General features: G+C 40.3%; 1 protein-coding gene across 1 annotated transcript; it reads right to left on the reverse strand.

Moving 5' to 3' along the window:
* Positions 1-37: 37 nt before the first annotated feature.
* LOC135492998 (kinesin heavy chain-like) lies at positions 38-23,904 on the reverse strand. Its single transcript, XM_064779747.1, has 18 exons — positions 23,771-23,904; positions 22,812-23,114; positions 22,180-22,294; positions 21,579-21,729; positions 20,103-20,317; positions 18,467-18,655; positions 17,238-17,285; positions 14,678-14,796; positions 13,955-14,169; positions 13,169-13,292; positions 11,071-11,191; positions 10,535-10,641; positions 9,972-10,058; positions 9,137-9,302; positions 7,782-8,049; positions 7,062-7,265; positions 3,457-5,101; positions 38-2,919 (listed from the first exon to the last, which is right to left on the reverse strand). Exons 2-18 carry the CDS (start codon positions 23,038-23,040, stop codon positions 2,723-2,725), a joined length of 4,200 nt encoding a protein of 1,399 aa, XP_064635817.1. The 5' UTR covers positions 23,041-23,114; positions 23,771-23,904; the 3' UTR covers positions 38-2,722.
* Between the last annotated feature and the right edge of the window lie 1,490 nt (positions 23,905-25,394).

Genomic DNA, 25,394 nt, shown 5'->3' on the forward strand with positions numbered 1-25,394 from the left:
TAATCACTGAAACAGTAATAGAAACAATGCGTTCAAGTATAAAAAATATTTTATTACAAAAAGTGCATTGGTTAAATAAATACATCCAGGATTGTAAATCCTACAAAAACAAACAACATTAAAATTGAAGCGGTCAGATCATCTTCTAACAATAGAATAAATTCATCCAAAACTGTACTCGGTCACAGGTCAGATAGTCAAAATAACATAAATTTAACCAAAACTGTACTCAGTCACTGGTCAGATGGTCCTCTCAAAATAACATAAATTTATCCAAAACTGTACGCAGTCACTGGTCAGATAGTCCTCTCAAAACAACATAAATTTATCCAAAACTGTACTCAGTCACTGGTCAGATAGTCCTCTCAAAATAACATGTATTATCCAAAATTGTACTCAGTCACTGGTCAGCTAGTCCTCTCAAAATAACATGAATTATCCAAAATTGTACTCAGTCACTGGTCAGATAGTCCTCTCAAAATAACATAAATTATCCAAAACTGTACTCAGTCACTGGTCACATAGTCCTCTCAAAATAACATAAATTATCCAAAACTGTACTCAGTCACTGGTCAGATAGTCCTCTCAAAATAACATGAATTATCCAAAACTGTACTCAGTCACTGGTCAGATAGTCCTCTCAAAATAACATGAATTATCCAAAACTGTACTCAGTCACTGGTCAGATAGTCCTCTCAAAATAACATAAATTTATCCAAAATTGTACTCAGTCACAGGTCACATAGTCCTCTCAAAATAACATGAATTATCCAAAACTGTACTCAGTCACATGTCAGATAGTCCTCTCAAAATAACATGAATTATCCAAAATTGTACTCAGTCACAGGTCAGATAGTCCTCTCAAAATAACATGAATTATCCAAAATTGTACTCAGTCACTGGTCAGATAGTCCTCTCAAAATAACATAAATTATCCAAAATTGTACTCAGTCACTGGTCAGATAGTCCTCTCAAAATAACATAAATTATCCAAAATTGTACTCAGTCACTGGTCAGATAGTCCTCTCAAAATAACATAAATTATCCAAAATTGTACTCAGTCACTGGTCAGATAGTCCTCTCAAAATAACATAAATTATCCAAAATTGTACTCAGTCACTGGTCAGATAGTCCTCTCAAAATAACATAAATTATCCAAAATTGTACTTGGTCACAAAAGTTGAGACAATGTCATTTTGGCCTTCGTATCTATCATGGATTTTGTCACACAAGAATAAAAATTTATGAAAAATATCCGTGTAGTGTTTCCCACCTCAACTTTAGAGCAGGTCACCTGTACACGTGTACATGATTTTGTTTACCAGTTACAGGTGACCTACTCTAAAGTTAAGGTAAGAAGAACTTTAGAAGGAAAATACGACAAGATACATCGTAAATGTATCTCACATTTACATGTACATACAAACTGCATACAATCTGAAAAAAATCCTCAAGGATGGCAAAATTGACAATTGTTGGTCATTGTATTTTTGGATGTTCTGGCTACATCAATGGCCTTTCTTCAAAACACCAAACGATTACAACTATTTTTGATTAGATGCAATTCAAAACACAGTCGATTTTAAACAATTTACCCTATTATTCACCACTTAAAATGAGATCTACTAGAAAATAATAAAATATATGAAGAGAAAATTCTACACAACACAACAAAAAACTCTGACTAAATATCACATTCTACACATAAATCATCAATAAAAATACCTATAACGAAAAACTAGCTACCAAAATCTACTACAAAACAGATAGCATATTAAAGTGAAAAACGGAAAATAATTTACGTAACATTAGGAATCATAAAAAAAGAAAATCTCCAAGATAATCACATAGGTGGTCGTCATAATACAGTGGAACCTCCCTTAGCGGACACCTCTCTATTAAGGACAACCTCTCTATTAAGGACACTAGTTTTGATCCCAAATTGGTTGTTTCCATTCAATTTGACCTCTCTAATCACGACACCTCTCTATTAAGGACAGCACTTGTCAGTCCCGGGGGCGTCCTTAATAGAGAGGTTCTACTGTAGTAGCGCTTTCACCTGTCCAACTCCTGTGCTAGTTTAAAGCACCTATGCATGGCCTATGCCTATGCCATAACTACTTTGTTCCAAGGAAGCTTTTCGCTCCCTGGCGGTGATGAGGTTGCTTGAAAACACAAGTATCATTAAAGGAGGCCAAACTCACCCCGTGGGGCTAAGCCTAATTTTCCTCCAGTTGCAATTGCAGCGGGAAAATGCCCTTCTAAATCAAGCCTATACAGAGGAATGGTTCGTAGTCCAGTAAGTCTGGCCTGAAATACGGGGTAACTTGAACAAATTGCAACAGAAGGTTTCTCTGCTGGAACTTGTTGTACAGACCCAACAAAACATTATGGCACAAGTTAAGTGATGTCAAGTAGCTCTTCAGCAGAAAAATTGAGCCCAGCAGTTCCAATGTTACAGCTTTTTTACTTAAAAAGTGTCAGCTGAGTGATGAATCAGGAACAATCAAGTGGCTCTAATAACCAGGTTGCAAAGTGCATGACAATATTTCTGCCCTAAAGGGGTACGTCTTTCATATTTACTGGTGGTTCAGGAAAACAGAACCGCAGATATTGTTTTTGTTTTTTTAAGAACGAAACATGCCTTCATTTGCACGCTCCAGCAAACAAGTCCAAACGCTCCCAGTGGATGCAAGTTAGGGCTCCCGATGGGCAAGAGTACCTATTTTCTCGCCTGATACCGGCGCCAGAATCCCTGGATAGTCTCCGCGGCACTCCTGACCCGTCGTATCCTAGCAACCCGTTCCTTCTCGTGTTTTACCCTCTCCATGTATTTCGGCTCCCGTTCCTCTTCTTTGTAGGCCTGGATTCTCTGGCTTGGAGGATCACCATCGATAGCATCGGAATTCAGCAGCGCGTCTGTTTAAATGAAAGAATGAAGGCAGGTTAAAACTGGCAAGTAGGTCGAGGCCAGCAGTGTATAGGACAGTAGCAAGGGGGGAGAGGGGGACAAATGGTCTTTGACAGCACTTCTGTTCAACTGAAGGAATGAAGTAGGCAACTGGCTGATCAGTTAAGACAAACAGTGTTCAGGGCTGTAGCTAGAGAGTGGGTACCATAGGTAACAACAACAAAAATTTAATGCCGATTTTGGCCAATTTTTAGCCTATCAGAGGACAAAAGTGGTGATTTGCCCCCCTCCCCCCAAGACCGAAACAGCTACCTACAAGCCTTGGAATATTGTTCAAATGAAATGATAAAGTAGGTCAATACTGGTTGGTTAAGGCCAGCAGTTTATCTGTTCCAATGAATTTAGCCTCTATGTTTTTACCAATTGAGTATTTTCCACTGAATGGTCTAGTAGATTTAAGATCAACAGGCCTTTTCCAAATATTTCTGGGTCCAAACTTGGCAAGGGATGCATTCTCGTCCCTGAAAAGCTAACAGTTTACTTACCAAACATTTTAGCCTTTGTTTTAGTCTCCTTTGCCCCTGGGGACGGTTTCCTCCTACTCGCACCATGCCCATCACTCAGCATGCAACTCAGCGCACTATCAAAGCCTTTATCCTTCAAGGTCATCTTACGTAGGTCAAGGTCGCCCCGGGTGTTGACCTCACTTGGTAAATATGTATCGTCTGCTTGGTCACGAGCTGGTTCCGGAAACGACAGTGGTTTTGAATCAGATGCTGGTGACGGATCACGAAAATCACCAAAAGCCCTCAAATTTTTCCTATTTTTCTCATTTCTATCAGATCTTGACCTTTGTTTTAATTTCCTTTCAGGATGTTTATGAGAACAGTTAGAGTTCTTATCACTTTTTTTGGCAGAGGCAGATTTTGTATCCATTTTTGCAAAGTCTTTCAATAATTTCGAAGCCGCATCGTCAAAAGTGTTGACATCGTTGCTGTGGCTTTTCACAAGGAGAGGTACATTTCCCAACAGGCCCTCAGTGTCGTAGCTTTGCGCAAAATCCTTCGGCGATGCACTCTTCATCCGTAGAATATCCCCCGGGCGGACGCCAGACCAAGAATCTATTGGAGAGCTCGAGCGATGCGATGAATTCCATTTTTCTCCAGGATCACCATTACACGACAAAAACTCCGTAGAATTCCCCGAGGACGGCCGCGACGTTGTCCCAGAGTTCCATTTTTCCGTAATCGCGGTGTGTTTTTCACTTGATTTCGGTGGCAATGATGAGGAGCGCCACCTATCACCAGTGCTTGGTCTCGAAGATACGGGGGAGTAACCATTATTCCATTTGTCGCTTGCAGACGCATGCTGTTTTGCCTGACCCATCGTCCAACCATTCGTCACAGACTCCTGTCTACTGGGCAATGGAGGCTTTGTAAATATCGGCGACGACTTCTTTTCCACGTCGAAACTGCCGCTGGCAAATTCAGATCTCTCTCCACTTTCACATTCACACAGTGTAGCCTTTATAAACGGATAGTTCTCCTTCTCAGCACTAGATGTCACTTTCTGAGATTTTCCCTTGTTCATTTCACTAAACATCTTGAATGAAGATTCGTGTTTAAATGCATAGTCTAAAGCAGACTGGCCATTTTGATTTCTGTTAAACTTCATTTCACCTGAACCATCCAGTTCAAACCCCTCAGCACCATTTTCTAAGGGTCCATTCCTGAGTTCAGATTTTGCATCAACACACCCAGTTTTGTCAACTTTGTCATTCTGTATGATTTCAGATTTTCCATCCAACCAGCCAGATTTCGGAACTATTTTAGCACTGCCTTTATAAGGCTTGAACGCAGACACAACATTCTCATTCAAACTCTCACCATTCTGATATCGTTCAGGAATTGACTTCACGATATTTTCCCGCTCTGCAAACGAGGCCAAAAGCTCGCTCTTATCTGCGTCAGTGGTGTTCAAACCACTGAAACCACTCATTTGAAAACTCTCATATCCACTGGAGTTAAACGTCTTGTCCGTGGAACTAAACATGCCCGGTGAGCTCCTAGTTTCTCGAAACATTCGTAACTTTTCCTTGAACTCGTGTAATTTCTGCCTGGTTGCTGCTTCACGGAGTTCCAACTCTTCAGCAACGGTGTTAATCCTCTGCCGTTGGAGATTGGATTCTTTCTGGAATGAAAATGCAATGAAATTTCATGGTAACCGGTGATGAAATATTTGTTTGAAAAAAATGAAGCAATTTATTCAGTATCGTCATGAATAAATAAACAATGAATGTACCACTATATTTTTGTAAGATTTTGCAAATTTTTGGTTTACAAAATGATGAATCCCATGCAGGGTTTCCGCCAAAGGGGGGATGGGGGGATGGGGGATTCATCCCCCCCTAAAATATTTCAAAGGGGGGATATCCCCCTTAATTTTGAGCACTAAAGTTTGTTTTACTGTCAAATGAGTAATTTTTATGATTTGATATGTAAAATAAGAGCATTTGGGAGCCAATTGTAGCGGTTTTAGGGCCAAAAAACGTCTCAGGAGGGGTCATATACCCTTTTTAAGAAAAAAAAAATTTTAGAAAAAAAAATCTTTTTTGGAAAATTTCTTTTTTTTTGCTCCGTCCCTTAATCCTGGCGGAAACCCTGCCATGACTTCCGTTGATATGATCATAAAACCGCTGGCACATCGAAAATAGGGATTCTTTTTCCACAAAATGGGTCCAACTTAGTCTCAGCTCCACATATTCACTGTTTATTTATTCATCATCATCATCATCATATCATATCATTACCGGCGTCGTAACCCTATTGGATTTTTGCCGGAGGTATGGAGTCCACTATAGGCTACTGTCCACCTATGTGGGATCTTTTACTTGCCCTGGCATAGACACTCAGGTACAAGGGACCACGGCTTTTAGTCTCATCCGACAGACCCTCGAGTATTTCATACGTTAACGTACGTGTTGTGAAGAGCCAGGAATTTTAGTTCCTTGAAAGCCACGCCGGTTCATCCAGAAATACAATCCTGGGTTCTCCCCGGGATCGAACCCGGGCCCTATTGCGTGGTAGCCAGCAGTGTTAACCACTGGGCTATGAGGCTCTGTTCATGTTATCGTCCATAAAAGGGATTTCACAGAACCAGAACTTTGGCAGACTTTTCATGTGATAGATGTCTAAAACCTATTACAATGCAGTAGAACCTCTCTTTTAAGGACTCCTTAGGACAACAAAGGCTTTTCTTATTGGAGAGGTGTCCTGATTAGAGAGGTCAAATTGAATGGAAACAAACAATTTGGGTTCAAAACTAGTCCTTAAGAGGGAGGGTGTCCTTAACGGGGTGGGTGTCCTCAATGGAGAGGGTGCCCTTAATAGAGTGGTGTCCGCTAAGGGAAGTTCTACTGTAATTAGTCAGCTGCCAGTGAGAAAAGCGCTTTGAGAAGGCCAACTTGGAAAGGCACTATACAACTGCTTTGAATTGCGTTGTATTGTGTCATATTGTGTTGTGTTGTGTCGTATTGTATTAATTTGTATCATATTGTGTTGTGTTGTGTCATATTCTATTAATTTGTATCATATTGTGTTGTGTTGTGTCATATTCTATTGTATCATATTGTGTTGTGTTGTGTCATATTAATTTGTATTATATTGTGTTGTGTTGTGTCATATTCTATTGCAACATATTGTGTTGTGTTGTGTCGTATTGTATTAATTTGTATCATATTGTGCTGTGTTGTGTCATATTCTATTAATTTGTATCATATTGTGCTGTGTTGTGTCATATTCTATTAATTTGTATCATATTGTGTTGTGTTGTGTCATATTCTATTAATTTGTATCATATTGTGTTGTGTTGTGTCATATTCTATTAATTTGTATATTATTGTGTTGTGTTGTGTCATATTGTATTAATTTGTATATTATTGTGTTGTGTTGTGTCATATTGTATTAATTTGTATATTATTGTGTTCTGTTGTGTCATATTGTATTAATTTGTATATTATTGTGTTGTGTTGTGACATATTGTATTAATTTGTATATTATTGTGTTGTGTTGTGTCATATTCTATTAATTTGTATATTATTGTGTTGTGTTGTGTCATATTGTATTGTATATACTTTCAAAACAAAACGTACCACGTGGTGATTCCTTTCCTCGATATGTAACTTCTCCAAAACTCGACGCGTATTGAGAGATCCATCCGATTTTATCAGCTGGCTGTACTTTTCCTCCACCGACTTTGGTCGCATCTGACTGCTAGTCGGACAGTCCTTATCATCAGATGAGCCGGCTTGGTCAATCTTGAGCTTGACATGATCAAGTCTCCTCTCTATTTTGGCCTGAAGGTTGGAATTAAGATAAGTCAGTCATCAATTTTTCCCAAGCTTTCACTTTTTCATATTTCCTGAACTTTAACCCTTCCACAACAACCGCCAGGATCAGGGGGAGACCTGGAGACCGTTGGAAATCGTGTCAAAGCAGTTTGTAGACTTGTTATAAGATGGCGCTGCAATTTCTAACTGAAACTTGGTGCCCCAATAATGTTTTTTTGGACAACCCTGTTTACATATAGATCTGAGACATTATTATATAGTCCATTCATAAATCTATGTCCACATTGTTTTGGGCTCTGGAGCACAAACTACTTGTTGGATTTCTTTGAAATTAGTTTTTTATGATCTGGGGTTCGAACCCAAAGAACAATTTTACAATTTCGTAACCATGACGATGAAATTATTTTTTGTATGTATAATAGTGTACATCAACATAGTGCATTGGATTTAGACATTTTTTGCTCTGTACGTTTTTTTTATCCAATCTGGGTGAAACCTTCAGGTTGTTTTTTTTGTCCCTACCTCTCGTTTCTTCAACTGTTTCTCAGCAATCCTCTCCTGTTTGATGAGGTCAGACTCTGCCCCTTCGTGTTTCAACTTCAGGATGTAGGCATGTTGAGAGGCGAGCTGTTCTCTTGTCTGGTTAGCTTTATGGCTGAAATAGAAAGAATCACCATGTAAGATTAGGCTTATCAGGAGAACCATAGCTATTCTCCCTAAATGTTTGTTCAGAATCTGCACCCTCATGTCCCCAGATTCAGGATGTAGGCATGTTGAGAGGCAAACTGTTCTCTGGTTTAGTCAGCTTTATGGCTGAAATCGAAAGAATCACCATGTAAGATTAGGCCTATCACGAGAACCATAGCTATTCTCTCTAAATGTTTGTTCAGAATCTGCACCCTCATGTCCACAGCTTCAGGATGTAGGCATGCTGAGAGGCAAGCTGTCCCCTCTGGTTTGGTCAGTTTTATGGCTGCAATAGAAAAATCACCATGTAAGATTTGGCCTATCAGAACCATAGCTATTCTCTCTAAATGTTTGTTCAGAATCTGCACCCTCATGTCCCCAACTTCAGGATGTAGGCATGTTGAGAGGCAAGCTGTCCCCTCTGGTTTGGTCAGTTTTATGGCTGCAATAGAAAAATCACCATGTAAGATTTGGCCTATCAGGAGAACCATAGCTATTCTCTCTAAATGTTTGTTCAGAATCTGCACCCTCATGTCCCGAACTTCAGGACGTAGGCATGTTGAGAGGCAAACTGTTCTCTGGTTTAGTCAGCTTTATGGCTGAAATAGAAAGAATCACCATGTAAGATTAGGCCTATCAGGAGAACCATAGCTATTCTCTCTAAATGTTTGTTCAGAATCTGCACCCTCATGTCCCCAGGTTCGGGACGTAGGCATGCTGAGAGGCAAGCTGTTATCTGGTCTGGTTGGCTTTATGGCTGAAATAGAAAGAATCACCATGTAAGATTAGGCCTATCAGGAGAACCATAGCTATTCTCTCTAAATGTTTGTTCAGAATCTGCACCCTCATGCCCCACCTCGGGACGTAGGCCTGTTGAGAGGCAAGCTGTCCTCTGGTTTGGTCAGCTACGGCTACATTAGAAATGGTCTCCATGATATAACAGTGGTGATATACTGGCCTAAATTTCTTTTCCATAGCCCTGTCACAGGGCAAGATGTCCTGTTTTTCCCCCAGTCAATGGTAAATGGGGTCATAAGTTTCTAAATGGGGTATACACGGGTGATCATTACAAGTTTCTGACAGTTATCGAGGTAATCAGATTATAAACTGTACCCAGGAGGTAGGATTGCTGAAGAATTCTAAAGCGCACATTTTCCATAATGCACAGAGACGTGGACTTCAATACCTACCTGATTTCCTTCATCAGTATCTCCAACTGTTCACGTTTGATGTGACTCTTCCAATCCTGCATCTTCTTTTCCTCATCAAGCTGGTGATTCAACGCTTTCTCAATTTTATCATTCAACTTCTTGATTTCTTTTTCACGCTTCTTTTCATAAGGGGACTTGTATTTGCCTGAAAGTACGTGTACCATGGAAGATGAGTCATTTCGCCAAGAATCAATTCTGCCACTCCAAGTATGATCTTCAATCTCCATAGGGGAGGTTATGATTTCTTGCAATTTGTTACCTCTTCTGTGCAGAGTATTCACCAGAAATCACAATTCAAATGCCACTGAATACCAGTTCTATTTTCTGAACGTTAAAATGACGTTTTTAATAGAGTGGTGACGTCAGTAACCTCACACTAGTGTTTGCAGAAATCAGACTCCTTACCGTTTAAAATACAATGTACCCCTGTACATTTTCCTATAAGGTAGAATGGGGTATTTGTAGCCCCGGTTTAATTGTAGCCCCTGCCTATGATATTGATTGATATCCCCATGCAACAAACAGTGCAGGGGCTACAATTAAACCGGGGCTACAATTACCCCATTCTACCTTATTTCTTATGTTCTTTACATTTTCACAAATAGAATTTCTTTTTTGGTGTTTTAAACCCTTTTTTCTGGAGATAAAGACATGAAATTTGCACACATGAATATATAATACATTAGCTTTATGATTGGAAGATTTTATTCATATATGAGTGGTCTTGTAATAAAATTCACATGTTGCATCCCTGCAAAAAGAATTTGTTATCCTTCCCATCAGCAAAATAGTTCAATCTGACCGTGTCTCGTACCTCTTGAGCTGTTTCCCGACGGAGGCCGTTCACCAGATTCCCCTTTTGTGGAAAAACGGTCAGTAGATGTCTGTGCTCTTGGCCCGCCTGAATGAAAATAGGAAAGGTGTCAATTTCAGCAAAAATGAAATATGCAGCCTGCAATATATGTTGTACATTTTCTATAGAAGAAACAATGAAAACCAATAATTGGACGACAAAACAAATAGCTGATGGCTTGAAAAATTGGAATTAGAAAGTAATTGCTAAGATCATACGAAGTCAACAAGTCCTTGTTTTCAATGAAACTCAATCATGTCTATTGTGAATAACGCATCGGCGCTCGGCGATATTCGGCGACAATGGCAGTTAAAGGGTTAATATACTCCAGTATGCTAATTGTAAACTCGCGACCAATGTCTGGAGTCTGTACAACTGCAACCTGTTTATCTCTGATAGCAATGTCGGTATATTGGATCTGTGGATTGCAACAAAGCAGATATTGTTTTTTCTCACACAAAAACTAAAGAGAATAAAAAATCATTCTGTCCCAAATATCGTTAGTGATGTGTTATACAACTTACTACCGCTCGAGGCGGGTCGTTTCGTCATCACAATCTTCTCCCGTTTTTCCTCCTTTGTGACAACACTCTTCAGATCTCCGGTACTAGCAGACGGATGGCAAACGGGTCTGAAATTTTGCAAAAGTCAGTTATTGACCACGATGGCAGAAAATAGACTTGAAACTGACCATAGTGGCTGTGTAGGTGATGTCATCGCAGTAAGGGGCTGTTCCAAAATTTAAGTGAAGCCAATAGAAATGAAACATTTTTGTTCAGGGGAGGGGATTAGGGGGTCATAATATTTTTTTCTAATTTTTTTTCCAAAAAAGCCTTGATCAAAATAAAGTCAAAAAAATATTTATGACCCTCCCTGAAATGTTTTCTGGTCCTCAAAATGCCCAAATCTGCTCCTAAATGCCTGGTTTTTTGCCATTCAACTGACCTCTCTAATCAGGACACCTCTCTATTAAGGACAGCACTTGTCATGCCCGAGGGTGTACTTAAAAGAGAGTAGCTATTGTAATTCAAAATTCAACATTTTTAAAGTAAGACTGTACCTCTCAGTTTTAGTGTTTGTCGCACTTGAGGTAATCCTAGGATTAGTCTGACACTCGTGGTTAACAATGAGGTCCCTGAGGTGCCGCAGACACTGGCAAAATAACTGAGGAGTGGAAACGCCTGGAAGAATGAAACAAAACCATAATACAAAGTGTAGAAAAACCTCAAAAAGTGTGGCACTCCAATAAATAACTGACAGAAAAGAAACCTGTTGAATAGAAATGAATTTATATTGCTTTAACTGATAGGTTTCAATCAAATTTAATTCACGCATAACAAAATCGATGAATCATCACCAAAGGATCGAGTTTTGTGGAGGCTCCTATTCAATGGTGAGATGATGATCCACCTTTCAAATGCATAAAATAGACCGTTGGTTCTGAGAGTAGCAGGGTTTAAGTTTAAGGAATTAATTGAGGTCGTCACCAGAAGTGGCTTCATGAAACCCAAGCAAACTGATGTGATTTGCGGCCTCATGAGAAAGCTTCCCAAGCAGTTTCCCAAGCAAACTGATGTGATTTGCGGCCTCATGAGAAAGCTTCCCAAGCAGTTTCCCAAGCAAACTGATGCGATTTGCGGCCTCATGAGAAAGCTTCCCAAGCAGTTTCCCAAGCAAACTGATGTGATTTGCGGCCTCATGAGAAAGCTTCCCAAGCAGTTTCCCAAGCAAACTGATGTGATTTGTGCCCTCAAGAGAAAGCTTCCCAAGCAGTTTCCCAAGCAAACTGATGTGATTTGTGGCCTCAAGAGAAAGCTTCCCAAGCAGTTTCCCAAGCAAACTGATGTGATTTGCGGCCTCATGAGAAAGCTTCCTAAGCAGTTTCCCAAGCAAACTGATGTGATTAGCAACCTTATGAGAAAGCTTCCCAAGCAGTTTTCCAAGCAAACTGATGTGATTTGCAGCCTCATGAGAAAGCTTCCCAAGCAGTTTCCCAAGCAAACTGATGTGATTTACGGCCTCATGAGAAAGCTTCCCAAGCAAACTGATGTGATTTGCGGCCTCATGAGAAAGCTTCCCAAGCAGTTTCCCAAGCAAACTGATGTGATTAGCGGCCTCATGAGAAAGCTTCCCAAGCAGTTTCCCAAGCAACTGATGTGATTTGCGGCCTCATGAGAAAGCTTTCCAAGCAGTTTCCCAAGCAAACTGATGTGATTTGCGGCCTCATGAGAAAGCTTCCCAAGCAGTTTCCCAAGCAAACTGATGTGATTTGCGGCCTCATGAGAAAGCTTCCCAAGCAGTTTCCCAAGCAAACTGATGTGATTTATGGCCTCATGAGAAAGCTTCCCAAGCAGTTTCCCAAGCAAACTGATGTGATTTACGGCCTCATGAGAAAGCTTCCCAAGCAGTTTCCCAAGCAAACTGATGTGATTAGCGGCCTTATGTGAAAGCTTCCCAAGCAGTTTCCCAAGCAAACTGATGTGATTTGCAGCCTCATGAGAAAGCTTCCCAAGCAGTTTCCCAAGCAAACTGATGTGATTAGCGGCCTCATGAGAAAACTTCCCAAGCAGTTTCCCAAGCAAACTGATGTGATTTACGGCCTCATGAGAAAGCTTCCCAAGCAGTTTCCCATGCAAACTGATGTGATTTACGGCCTCATGAGAAAGCTTCCCTAGCAGTTTCCCAAGCAAACTGATGTGATTTGCGGCCTCATGAGAAAGCTTCCCAAGCAGTTTCCCAAGCAAACTGATGGGATTTGCGGCATCATGAGAAAGCTTCCCAAGCAGTTTCCCAAGCAAACTGATGGGATTTGCGGCATCATGAGAAAGCTTCCCAAGCAGTTTCCCAAGCAAACTGATGTGATTTGCGGCCTCATGAGAAAGCTTCCCAAGCAGTTTCCCAAGCAAACTGATGGGATTTGCGGCATCATGAGAAAGCTTCCCAAGCAGTTTCCCAAGCAAACTGATGGGATTTGCGGCATCATGAGAAAGCTTCCCAAGCAGTTTCCCAAGCAAACTGATGGGATTTGCGGCATCATGAGAAAGCTTAGCAGGGGGACTTGTAAAAATGTATACAAGAAGCTAATAAGTAAGTGTGCATGCACTGATAATAAATGAAAGGTGCTATAAGGATGTGTGGATCAAGTTGTTTATACTCACCTTGGGTCAGAGGATTTTTCACTTTACCCGCAACGAAATCCTTCATTAGGTCTTCACAGAATATCTTATCCTCATCAGTCAACTTTGAGCTGGTTAAAGTCGCATCGTCAGAATTGGCCGAAACCTAAAATCAAATGGGTCAGATTTCGTTATTCTCATTGTTGCCACAATGCCTGTAAATGAATTGCCGTAGACAACACCTCGAGATATTTCAAATCAATGTCTGTACAATAGCTACTGGTGCAGATGGGCCAAAGTTCTACTGACAAGCTATATGCCAGTTGTTGCTCTTAAAAAGTAATTCCTGGTTACTTGGGCGGCTTGAAGTGATACTATGAAGTGATTTACAACTTTGCGGAAATACGTCCGTTTTTAATTGTTGATCACAAATGTAAAGCTCAAATTTTCCATTTTTGATTAGATTTATTATAAAATAGCTGAATGTAAACCTCCGCGACCGTGAAAATGTTCATGTTGTGACGTCATCAACGAAAACAGCATCGAAGCGAGCCGTCCGGGCGGGATTAAACCATAAATTTCTAGAAAATGTGCATTTCGATTCGAAAACCTTACCGATTTATGAGAAAGTGACGTAGTCATTTGTCAAAAACAGCTAAAACATTATATGGTGAAATTTGACACGAGTTACCTTTTAAAACTAGCGAGTACACATTTCTTCCTGGAATAAGACAGCTGGTATATTCTGCTTGCTTGGAAAACTAACCTGGAACATTTTACTTGAGATGATTCCAAGGACGTTATGCTAAAAATAGAACCAAGTCTTACCTGTCCTAACTTAATCAAAGTCAGTTCAGCCTCCAGTTGTCCTATTCGACGCTGTAGCTGCCTGATAAGAGATTTATCGTCAATCTCCTCATTTTTCCTGACGGTATTAGTAATGCATGCAACTCTTTGAGCAAATCTACAAGTTGATAGCGTTTCGCCGAGGTTGGAATACTCCAGATTTAATGTAGCAATCATGGAAGTCATGCAGTTACCACCTGAAATAGAAATAAACATAAATCTAACAAATAAACATAAATCTAAGAAATTAAACATAAATCTAACAAATAAACATAAATCTAACGAATAAACATACATCTAACGAATAAACATAAATCTAACGAATAAACATAAATCTAACGAATAAACATAAATCTAACGAATAAACATAAATCTGACAAATTAAACATAAATCTAACAAATAAACATAAATCTGACAAATAATCATAAATCTAACAAAGCGAAGATGAGGGCATCTTTTTCAAGCTGTAATTGGTCGCCACAGAGATTTTACCTGCGTGGCCATGTGGGATCGCCCGTTTGTCGTCATGGAGTGGCCCACCGCCAGGCACCCAGCTTCGTTAGAAAACGTCTTTCTCAATGATATCACCAGTACAAATCTCTGGACTTGTGATCATACCGTATGAGCTCCAAATTTTCTCTGTTGACCTTAAAGTCTTGTGAAAAGTCTGCTAACCAGATTGAAATATCCTTTACTCAGCTTACCTAAACTATCCTTGAGCACCATGGTCAGCAGAGAATTCCGGTACGGAATATGCTTAGAGGTTTGGTAGATATCACTGCCATCAAACGGGCGTCTTGTCATAGAGAAAGATGAGGTAGACCTGAAAAATATATTTTATGTTGGTTTGATTATGATAGACTGCCATTTCAGACTCATATTATTTGAAATAATTTCAAGAAATCTTTTTTCCGTGTGGTGTCCCCAAAAGTGATCCACACATACCCCCCTCTTTAAAGATGAAAATGAATCTTTTATTGAGTGAAACTTTGATTGAGGGGATGGACGATCGAGTGAGCAGGGTGGTTTTCAACGCAAGAAGGAAGGCTCCTTAGAGTGAGCGGGTCTGACTAGGTTGGTTGGGTTGCCTCTCAGATTGCTTGGTTTCAGGCTTTGACAGTCCCCTCCCCCTCCCCCCACCAACTCGGTAAATTTCAGGTGTGCTTGGAGTGGGAGGGGGTTAAAATTGGTTTAGGGGAGGGGGGGGTTCATGGGACGGCTAATGGGTGGGCAAGTGGGGCCACTCAAAATAAGGGGGAGGGAGGGTCCATATCTATGAAGTGTGAAATCCAGAAAAGGATATTAAGGTCAGGGTGTAGTGCAAGTCCAATAGTTGAATCAAAATTTGATAGGTGGGTGGGGGGAGGGGGGCAGCCAGTGCTTCTAGATGATGGAAACATTACCATGTAAGCCCCCTTTCAGGGACAACCTCCAGTCTGTTCGGAGACTATGCCGGGGACACATTAGGGGCATACCACGGCTCATGAGGAATTGGTCTTCATGGGTTTATAAAGAAAACCAACAAAATGGCTGGGAGCAAGTTGGAAAAACTTGGGTCAATTTTCACGCGAATTCAGGGACTGTTACGCTCTGGTGCGTTGAAATATGATGATAAACCACTATGGTACGAAGTGTACAAACGATTCCCCCCCAAAACCAACCCAGTCTACAACCGTGAGGTGCCCCAGGGTGAGGTAAAAACGCTGCTGTATTCAGAGGACTTCGTGCGTGCTCGTTTCTTGAGAGAGTTCACACACAATCCTGATTTGGTGGACTTCTCTGATGACAATAAGAAATTCCTAATCTCGCAGAGATTTGTACAAAAATACAATTCATTTAAGGGTGACAAACGAAGTGACGATGTTGCTTTTGATATGGCAAAAAGCGCCCTCAAAGCCGAGGGCGTTATTTTGAGAACGGTGGAAGATCTGAGAAAAGACGAGGCAGAAAAGTTAAAAGTAGCAGCCAGAGATAGAAGGGATACAGTGGGTCATATAGGTGGAGGTGGAGTCCAGCACACTGCCAAACCAAAATTTTCTGCTGCTGATATTTTTGGAGCTGCAACCACAAAACGTGACGATACGGACGTTGATCAGGATTATTTTATCGATGAGGAATTCGATTCGAGAGAGGTTGAGGAAATGTTAAAAACTCCAGCAGAACAAGACACTAATCTATCTCGTAAACATACAAAATCGAAACCAGATCTCAAGTAATAGACATAGAATGATATTACTCTTCTGAAACTATTCAGTGTGTACTTTTCTGCAGTGAATTGAACTGCAGCCGAGACAAGTCCATCGTCGCGCCGTGCAAAACAAAGCTTGAACTCTTCCAAAAAATAGACTCGGCACAATAACACATGGTTTAATAGCTGAAATACCCACAGCCATTTTGAAATCGGCCAAATATTTACAAATTGAACAGGCAACTGAAGTCTTTTTTTGAATCAATCGTTCAAAATACATATTGTACGATGGACATTAGAAGACATGAACAAATTCAAATAGATAATAGATTGTTTGAATAACTTTTTCTGTTGTTTAACCTTTATTTCATGGTGGAGGGTTGACCATTGGTGACACAATTTTGGCCAGAACTTGAAATCCTAAAGCAATTACCTTCATATTGAAGTGAATGCCTGTTTAAAACCCTAGTGGCTGTTCTCTAGAAAACAAAGGACAGACTCCCACTCTTGAAGTCGGCATTTACTCTGATTTGGAAGAGTTCTAATTGCTTTAGGTTTTCAAGTTCTAGCCAAAATGGTTGTAGCTTTGGTCAACCCGCAACTCCAGCAGCCTGTGCTGTGGAGAGGTTTACTGGGCTCGTCACCATCTTGGTTGCCTAGCAGAAAATCAAAACTGGCGACTTGCCATGGTGGTTCAGGGGGAGGGACGAAGCCTGTCCACTGCATCTGTAGTGTCATCTTTTAATTTTGCTTACCTACCAAAACTTGTTGGCAACCAATGATATCTTACACTCTAATTACTGACCGTGAATCAATGGGGCAAAAGGACAAGAAAATGGAAGGTGTGGTTCTACCATCTTCAAGTCAAGGCAGGGCCTGAGGAGAAATACCCAGCCGGTTTCCCTCAAAAGGAAAATTACCCTGTCCTTTTTCGGCCAAGTACGAAATACATTCCTTGCATTTGAAAGGAAATTCCTGCAGTTTCCCTCAAAAGAAGAAATACCCTCCCCTTTCCATCTAAATGCCGAATTTTTAACCTTGTCCTTTTCAAATCCTTGCAGAAGGACTATACTTACTGTCTGTTCCACTGCATATTGTAAGGACTGTAACTCTTGTAATGTTTGCTGAAATGAGAGAATTTAGAACACTGTATTCCCAAAAATATTTGCGCCCATTTCGCGATTAATTTCATGTCCTCTTGGCACCTACTAAATTAAAACTCCCACAATGCTCTTGTGTAGGCAGATATACAACACTATAAATACCAAGTTTCAGCAAATTTGCATGCATAATAACTTGACTGCAGAATTGTGTATTTCTGTTTGCCTTGGTCACCAGGGAATACAATGGACACAAACAGCTGTCTGTATCCAACTTATCAAAACAGTAGTTGACACTTCGCTCACTCAATATCTTCTTTTAAATGAAAAACTTTCTTAGCATTTATACACACAGAAAATTTAGGTTACCAAAAGGCATTACCGAAACTCGCACCTTCTTGAATATTTAACACATAAACAAATATTATCAGAAGAAATTAATTATAAAGAAATATCGAAAAATAGAATATAAATATTTTACATCGCACCTTTTTCATTTTGTGATTTGCAAAAATTTCTGATTGTGGACTACAAAATTTCTACTGGTTTGTCCAATCAAACGCATATTTTCACAAGTTTTATTTTTTACAAATCGAGCTTATTAATCTAGGTTACTGAAATAAAGCAGCCACAAAAATGTTGTGGTCTACAGTATCGTCAATGAAATGTACAAGTGTGAGTTATATTAGTAACAGGACATGGACAAATATATGAAAGTGATGGTACACAGACATGAGACAATTACCCTAAGAAACGTCTCCGACTTTTTCTGAAAAGTTGGCAGAAATAAATACAGATGCAGGTGCAATACAGATATTTACAATTATACCGTGACCTAGTTGATCAAGTTCACAGAGGTCAAACTCTAGAAGTGTCATTGACAGTGCCACATTTTGTCAAATCTAAAAGTCAATTTAACCTCCATATGTCATTTCATCTGCAACTAAATGATTCCCAGGTGAGCACAATGTACCCAGGACATTTCAATACATTCACCAGCCAAGAAAATGTACCTTGATTTCTAGTTCAAAACTCTGGCGCAGATCAGTAAGCTGGATTCGGCCTGCTTAACAATGTGGATGATCAGGTTCCATTTAGACACTCATGTATTGGAATTCCACAGTAATGACTCGATGCATCAACTGCTTCTACATGTATACCGACCGAGGTGCGGGAAATGGAGGGCATTGAAACGATTCACTCACTTCTTTGTCCATGGTCCAAGACTTTTACCACCACTTTTCCCACCAGCCTCGTGCTGCAGTGCAATGATGACTCCCTCCAAATGATGAAGAGAGAGATTTATGTATTTCGCCTCCATCAACTGGACACCCTCGGTCCGCGTCTTGGCGACTCTTTCAGATCCTGCGAGGTCCACCAGATGGAGCTTCGATCTGTCAACAGAATAGATAATAAAGTATTACCTTTCGGATGCAGGGAGAGCAGTGTCATTGTGGTCAGAACACTGGGCTCATGCTCAGGAGGCTGTGGGTACGAATTTGCATCTAATTGTAAAGAAAATTGTGGTTTTGCCTCAACAGACCGAGTCGGAGAAGTACAAGTATTCTACTATGTATCGTTGATAAAACATAGCTAATAACTCAAGTTTTCAATCATTCATAACTGTCAATCTTTTTCAGATACAATGGAACCTCTCTTAGCGGACACCTTTCTATTAAGAACAACCTCTCTATTAAGGCCACTAGGTCTGGTCCCAAATTGCTTGTTTCCATTCAATTTGACCTCTCTAATCAGGACACCTCTCCAGTAAGGACAGCACTTGTCAGTCCCAAGGGTGACCTTAATTGAGAGGTTCTACTGTATATTGTCACCAGTAATCCAAAACAATACAGTCTTGGCATGCAAGGGTTAATATTCTATATTTACATAACTGATAAAGCCTCTGGTTCAACAATTGGATTACAGACGTCCAGTAAAGTACCCTAATGGTTTCCGACAAGTAACCCGAACAGCAAACTAATGGAGTCCTGAGCGGAGTTGAATTTTGTCCTCGAGCATAAAGCAAATTATTACAGCAAACATGGCATCTACACATGAAAGGCTAAAGTCTTGTTTAGCCAGGCTATGCAAGCATATTTAGCACTTGTATGTCTATGTCTATGTGGATTCGTGCAGATCATTTTTGGTTTTTCATATCATGTTTTAGCACAATTTTCTTCTCAGATCATAAGTGAATCTTCAAACCAGCTTTTCTCTAACAGAGTTTTTTTTAAAGGAATAATCCAGACCCCATAGTTTTTCAGCTAATTTCAATGCACATGAGTCGTTAAGTACTTGTTCAAGTTCAACATCTCTAAATGTGCTTGTGGAAATATTGGATATCACAGCTGACATCCACTCAACAACAAATTAGTTCTTAACTCGATTCAAAGAGATTAAAGCCCTGAGTTCAGGTTGTGACTTTGTGTAAATACAGTGGAACCTCCCTTAGCGGACACCTCTCTATTAAGGACAATCTCTCTATTAAGGAAAATCTATTAAGGAAAATCTCTCTATTAAGGACAATCTCTCTATTAAGGACACTAGTTTTGGTCCCAAATTGGTAGTTTCTATTCAATTTGACCTCTCTAATCAGGACACCTCTCTATCAAGGACAGCACTTGCCGGTCCCTAGGGTGTCCTTAATAGAGAGGTTCTACTGTACATACCGAACATAAATTTCATCAATGCCATAGTGTAGACAGATACAGAAAACCTACTACTGAGTTTCAGGATATTAGTACGCATGATAACTGCCCTATGGCATTGTGTGAACTGCACTTCCTGGCCCACCAGACGAACAATATTTCCCTTTAAAACTCATTACTCATTCAAAATTACCTTGTTATAATATCTGAACCTGTCTTCCGCGACGTCAGCTGCACAGTGAGCACTGCGTGAGACCGCGACGACCTCTGATTCATGGGTGTTTCCGCGACCTTCCTATTCGCCTGACCTTGAAGGAGAAGACTCTGGGCGACTGCCTCACTCGCTGCGAGGTGGCTGGAGAGATTCTTCACGAGGCAGGAACCACCCATGCAGTCGAGCACAACCACCTTGACATTTCAAATTAATAGATAGTCACTTAATATTTGATGAAAAAGACACTCAAAAAGGAATTTCAGGAGTTTTTTTGCATTTATCATAAAACCACAGAACAACTGTAAAACCATATTTTAATGCATGATAACATGAAAATTATGATCTATATGGAACCTTTTTTAAATTTGCCAAGCCATTTCCACTTAAAGGGTAACTCGTGTCAAATTTCACCATATAATGTTTTAGCTGTTTTTGACAAATGACTACGTCACTTTCTCATAAATTGGTAGGTTTTCGATTCGAAATGCATATTTTCTAGAAATTGATGGTTTAATCCCGCACGGACGGCTCGCTTCGATGCCGTTTTCGTTGATGACGTCACAACATGAACATTTTCGCGGTCGCGGTGGTTTACATTCAGCGATTTTATAATAAATCTAATCAAAAATGGAAAATTTGAGCTTTACATTTGTGATCAACAATTAAAAACGGACGTATTTCCGCGAAGTTGTAAATCACATCATAGTATCACTTTAAAGATGGCAGTCGTCTTTGGAGACTCCCAATGACATCGTGTGACGTCACACCATCACTATTGGCCAGACATCAAAGTTGTCTTTTATGTCATGACCTTAGTTGTAGCGTTGCTCTCGGTGATGAAACAATCGCAATATGCAATGACATTCATCTTTGATTTTACAATCTTTGACATCTGGCAGACATTAAAACCTTAAACTGATACCCCTAAACATTGAAATGTTCATGAAGCTAAAAGTTAGCAAATGAGTTAGTTTTTTCAATTAGTGATACACTAAAATACCATGTTTGCTGCCGGAATTTATTGACTAATGCACTAGCAGGGTTTCCGCCAGAGGGGGGATGGGGGGATTCATCCCCCTCCTAAAATATTTCAAGGGGGATATCCCCCCTTAATTTTGAGCACTAAAGTTTGTTTTACTGTCAAAATGAGTAATTTTCATGATTTGATATGTAAAATAAGAGCATTTGGGAGCCAATTGTAGCGGTTTTAGGGCCAAAAAACGTCTCAGGAGATTTCATATACCCTTTTTATGAAAAAAAAAATTTTAGAAATTCTTTTTTTTTTTTTGCTCCCCTCAAATTTAATCCTGGCGGAAACCCTGACTAGAGTTGATTTTTGTGCCTTTGAAGTTCATCTTTGACAGCACATTGCACAAATAAAACGCTCACAAAATTTTCAGGGTTGCCCGTTCACATTGTTCCTAAATGTAGACTCAAAGTCAAACAGATAATCACCTTTGGAAAGGGTGTAACAGCAGAACTGTTCCTGGCAGCCGGGTTGAGTAAGTCGTAACCAACCTCTTGGTAAATCTCGAGGTAGGACATATGGATGGAGTTATCGGCGTCTTTCTGGTTAGCCAGCGCGTTGTAGATCATCGAAATGGCCCTGAAGTGCAATAAAAATATCAAATTGTTGAACTCTGATTAAGGGTAACACCATTTTGGCTAGAACTTGAAATCATAAAGCAATTAGAACTCCTTTCAAATGAGGGGAATGCCCATTTAAAGGTCTACGCCGTTCGTTAAAAATGTCGAATTTGTAATTGAATTAAAAAATGTTCATCTGCGGAAACACGTAAAAAATATAAATTTCGACATTGCCGTTGTCTAGACTGATATACAAATACTATGAATACCAAGTTTAAACACATTTGTATTCACAGTAACTGCACTACGGTATTGTGTATTAGTGGAATTCTATTTAACTGGACTACAAGTAATTATGAACGGCGTACCCCTTTAAAGCCTGGGAGGTCGTTATCTGGAATATGAAGAACCGACTACCATCCATGCACTAGCCCATGGTGGCACCTAATTAGCAGAAATAGACACAAACCTTGGTGCGAGGCCCCGGTCCCTATAGAGCCTAGCTGTCCCCTCCATTGTATATGTCTTGCCGCTTCCAGTCTGACCATAGGCAAAGATCGTACCATTATAGCCGTTGAGGAAGGCTGAAAAAGACAACATTTGAATCTGATAAGAAATGTTTAGAAGAAGATGTTCTGAAACACCTGAATATCCAATACTCTTTAACTTCAACAATATCCTTTTCACCTTCAACGATATAATTTTCCCTTCAACAATACCCTTTTTACCATCAACAATACCCCTTTTGTCTTCAAGAATACCCCTCTACCTTCAACAATACCCTTTTCCCTTTAACAATACCCTTTTTACCCTCAACAGTACCCCTTTTACTTTCAACAGTACCCCTTTACCTTCAACAATACCCTTTTCCCTTTAACAATACCCTTTTTATCCTCAACAGTACCCCTTTTACCCTCAACAGTACCCCTTTTACTTTCAACAGTACCCCTTTACCTTCAACAATACCCCTTTTACCTTCAACTGTACTCTTTTTACCTTCGACAATACTCTTTTTACCATCAACAATATCCTTATCACCTTCAACGATATCCTTTTTACCTTCAACAATACACTTATCACCTTCAACAATATCCTTTTTACCTTCAACAGTATCCTTAGCAGCCGTATCAAATATCTGTTCCTGCGATGAATCATGGGGGAAAACATGGCTGAACTTGTAAACATCGCTAGGAATGTTCCGCGATGACGACGCTGGCCAATCAGTGCGTCCGTTGGTGGTGTTGATGGTGACGGTATCATTGCTTGTCTTGTATTCTGGGTAGAGTTTTGGACCAGGCTTGATCCTTGCGTACGTTTTGATATTGGCCATTACACTCTTCACTCAAGTTTCGATTTGAGGAAAAAGGACTGCATTGGAATCTTGTGTAAGTGACCTTTTAGAACCTGAAAATAGCATGGAGTCACATATTTTAAGCACTTGCGGTACAGCGAAAGCAACTAGGCACTTGGCTTTAGATCGAGATTAAAGGATGATCGTGCTAAAAGGCATTGTCCGAAGTTGGCATAGGCCTTCTGACGTGTTCCGAGTGTGCGCATTTGATTTGTTTTGGCTCCGATTCATCTTTTGTCGAAAAGGCCTAGTGGCCCAAGGCCACGCTCTTCACTTCAGTTAATGTCTTCAAATATTAAATATGATATTATAGGCCCATTAAGCCAGATACGCTGATACGACCTAGGGTCGGCCCAACAAACTATCTTTACAGTAGATCTTCATGGTAAAAGATGGCAGACTCGAGAGGCATAGTCGCCAAGTCAGGCATCATTGACCGTATATAAAAACCTATAGTTTAGGTACCAGCGTATCTGGCAAAGGGCCCCCTCCCTAGCAGTGGCCCATGCTCTTGAGCTGAGCTCTTTACGTATCATTGGAGTGCCCCCTTCCTAGAATTGGCCTTAGTGGGCCTAGAACTATGTACATCACATCGTGATATCACAGGGCCAACATCTAGGCCTAATATAGGCCCAATGTTAGGACAATTTGTGACTGAAAACCAAACAGTAAATCTGCTTAAAACACCACTTAGGCAATCCATACTCACCTAATTTGATGTCAACTAAGTCACATGGTCATATTCTTTATTCCTGCAACTCGTTTCATGAATTTGATCAAGCCATGGCTTCAGTTGTCAAGGTTTTGTGGACCAAAACAATCTTTCACATTTCACATTTTTTTGTAGTGTTGTGGTTGTCGTTACACTCAGCTGTCAATTCGCGGTACTTCTGATAGCGGAACACGAGTGCTAAAAATTATGTGATTTTAGATTATTTCTCCAACAAACGCACTGTATAGGTCATTGTTAAGCCATGACATGTGATTAATTTGAGCTTCATGTGTTCGTTGAAATATACATGTTCTGTCAGACAAAAAGTTAATTTATTTTGATAAGCCCCCCTTTAGGAGGGGCTCTTAAGATACACGTGTGTGTGGGAGTATATACTGATTTGATGAGAAATAAAGAGAGTAACTATTGTATATCCTACAAACAATTTTTTTTGGTATATTTCTGAATTAACTCCGTTGAGTTTACCGATTTCTCCGCGATCTTCCGGTGGTGGTTGCTATCCCATTGGTTGAAATTAATTTAAATCTTCATGGGAATTCGCTACATCATATACCTAAGAAATTGGCCAATTATATTAATATTTTTATTAGAGAAATATCCGTCCTAAATAATGACAGAAAAGGGTGGTTTATTTCAATTTTGTGTCGACATGATCGAGGTCACGTGACATAAAAACAAAACAATCGCACACACCCGTCCAAAAAAGGCACTTTAAGAAAAACAAATACGTTTTTCCAGCTTAAAACCACACTGACGACTAAGTTATATTGGTCGTCTGCCCAAATCTGAAGTATCAAGATGAATCACAAACTAGAACTAGCTCTATTTAGCAAAAGTTGCGTGAAAAATTCGGGTGAGCGACATTCTGCACCCTAGCGGCCAATAATTAAACTACTTTCAGCCGTCTGCTCCGGTCTCGTTAGGGAGTTTTTCCCAAATGTACGCGATGATGACGTGCCCCATTAACAGGACGTAACAACCTATTTGTGTCGTATCACTGGAAACGCCCGATTCCCGTGAATAAGGACAATCACAATGTATTACATTACCAAAACAAAAATGTGTCGGAAGGAACTATATGGATGGTCCCATCGCACCCCCCCTCCAGCAGTATGACACAGAAGGGCTAGTTGACTGTCCACCGGGGGGGTTGGGGGGAGCTTCCCCCCAACGCACTGGTAAAAACCTATGTAGACGGAGGGGGGTTTGGGGGGTGTCCCCCCATTGTAACAGCTGTAGTTGTTAGAGCTTGCACTTAACATATGCTCGTAGGGGGGTTCGGGGGAGCTCCCCCGACCTAAAGGGGGGCTCACTAAGTTCTTGACTTTACATATTACAGCTACACTGTGCGCTTGTTTGAGGAGCAGACTCCCTGACCCCCCCTCAATTATTATCACCTTTTGGCTACAAAGCCCCTCATTTGGCACAAAACTTGGGTGCTATGAATTAACACATATGATGGACATGATCTGATCTGTATGAGATCGTGCTTGACCTGTGAAGACCTGTCAGACTGGAAGTGGAAGGCTGCTGGGGCCCTTAGCCAGTACGGTGTCCACCCAAGCAACTTGCGGTCCATATACCCAGTGTTGTAGACTGC

The sequence above is a fragment of the Lineus longissimus genome, chromosome 8 (assembly GCF_910592395.1).
Source record: "Lineus longissimus chromosome 8, tnLinLong1.2, whole genome shotgun sequence".
Lineage (NCBI taxonomy): Eukaryota > Metazoa > Nemertea > Pilidiophora > Heteronemertea > Lineidae > Lineus > Lineus longissimus.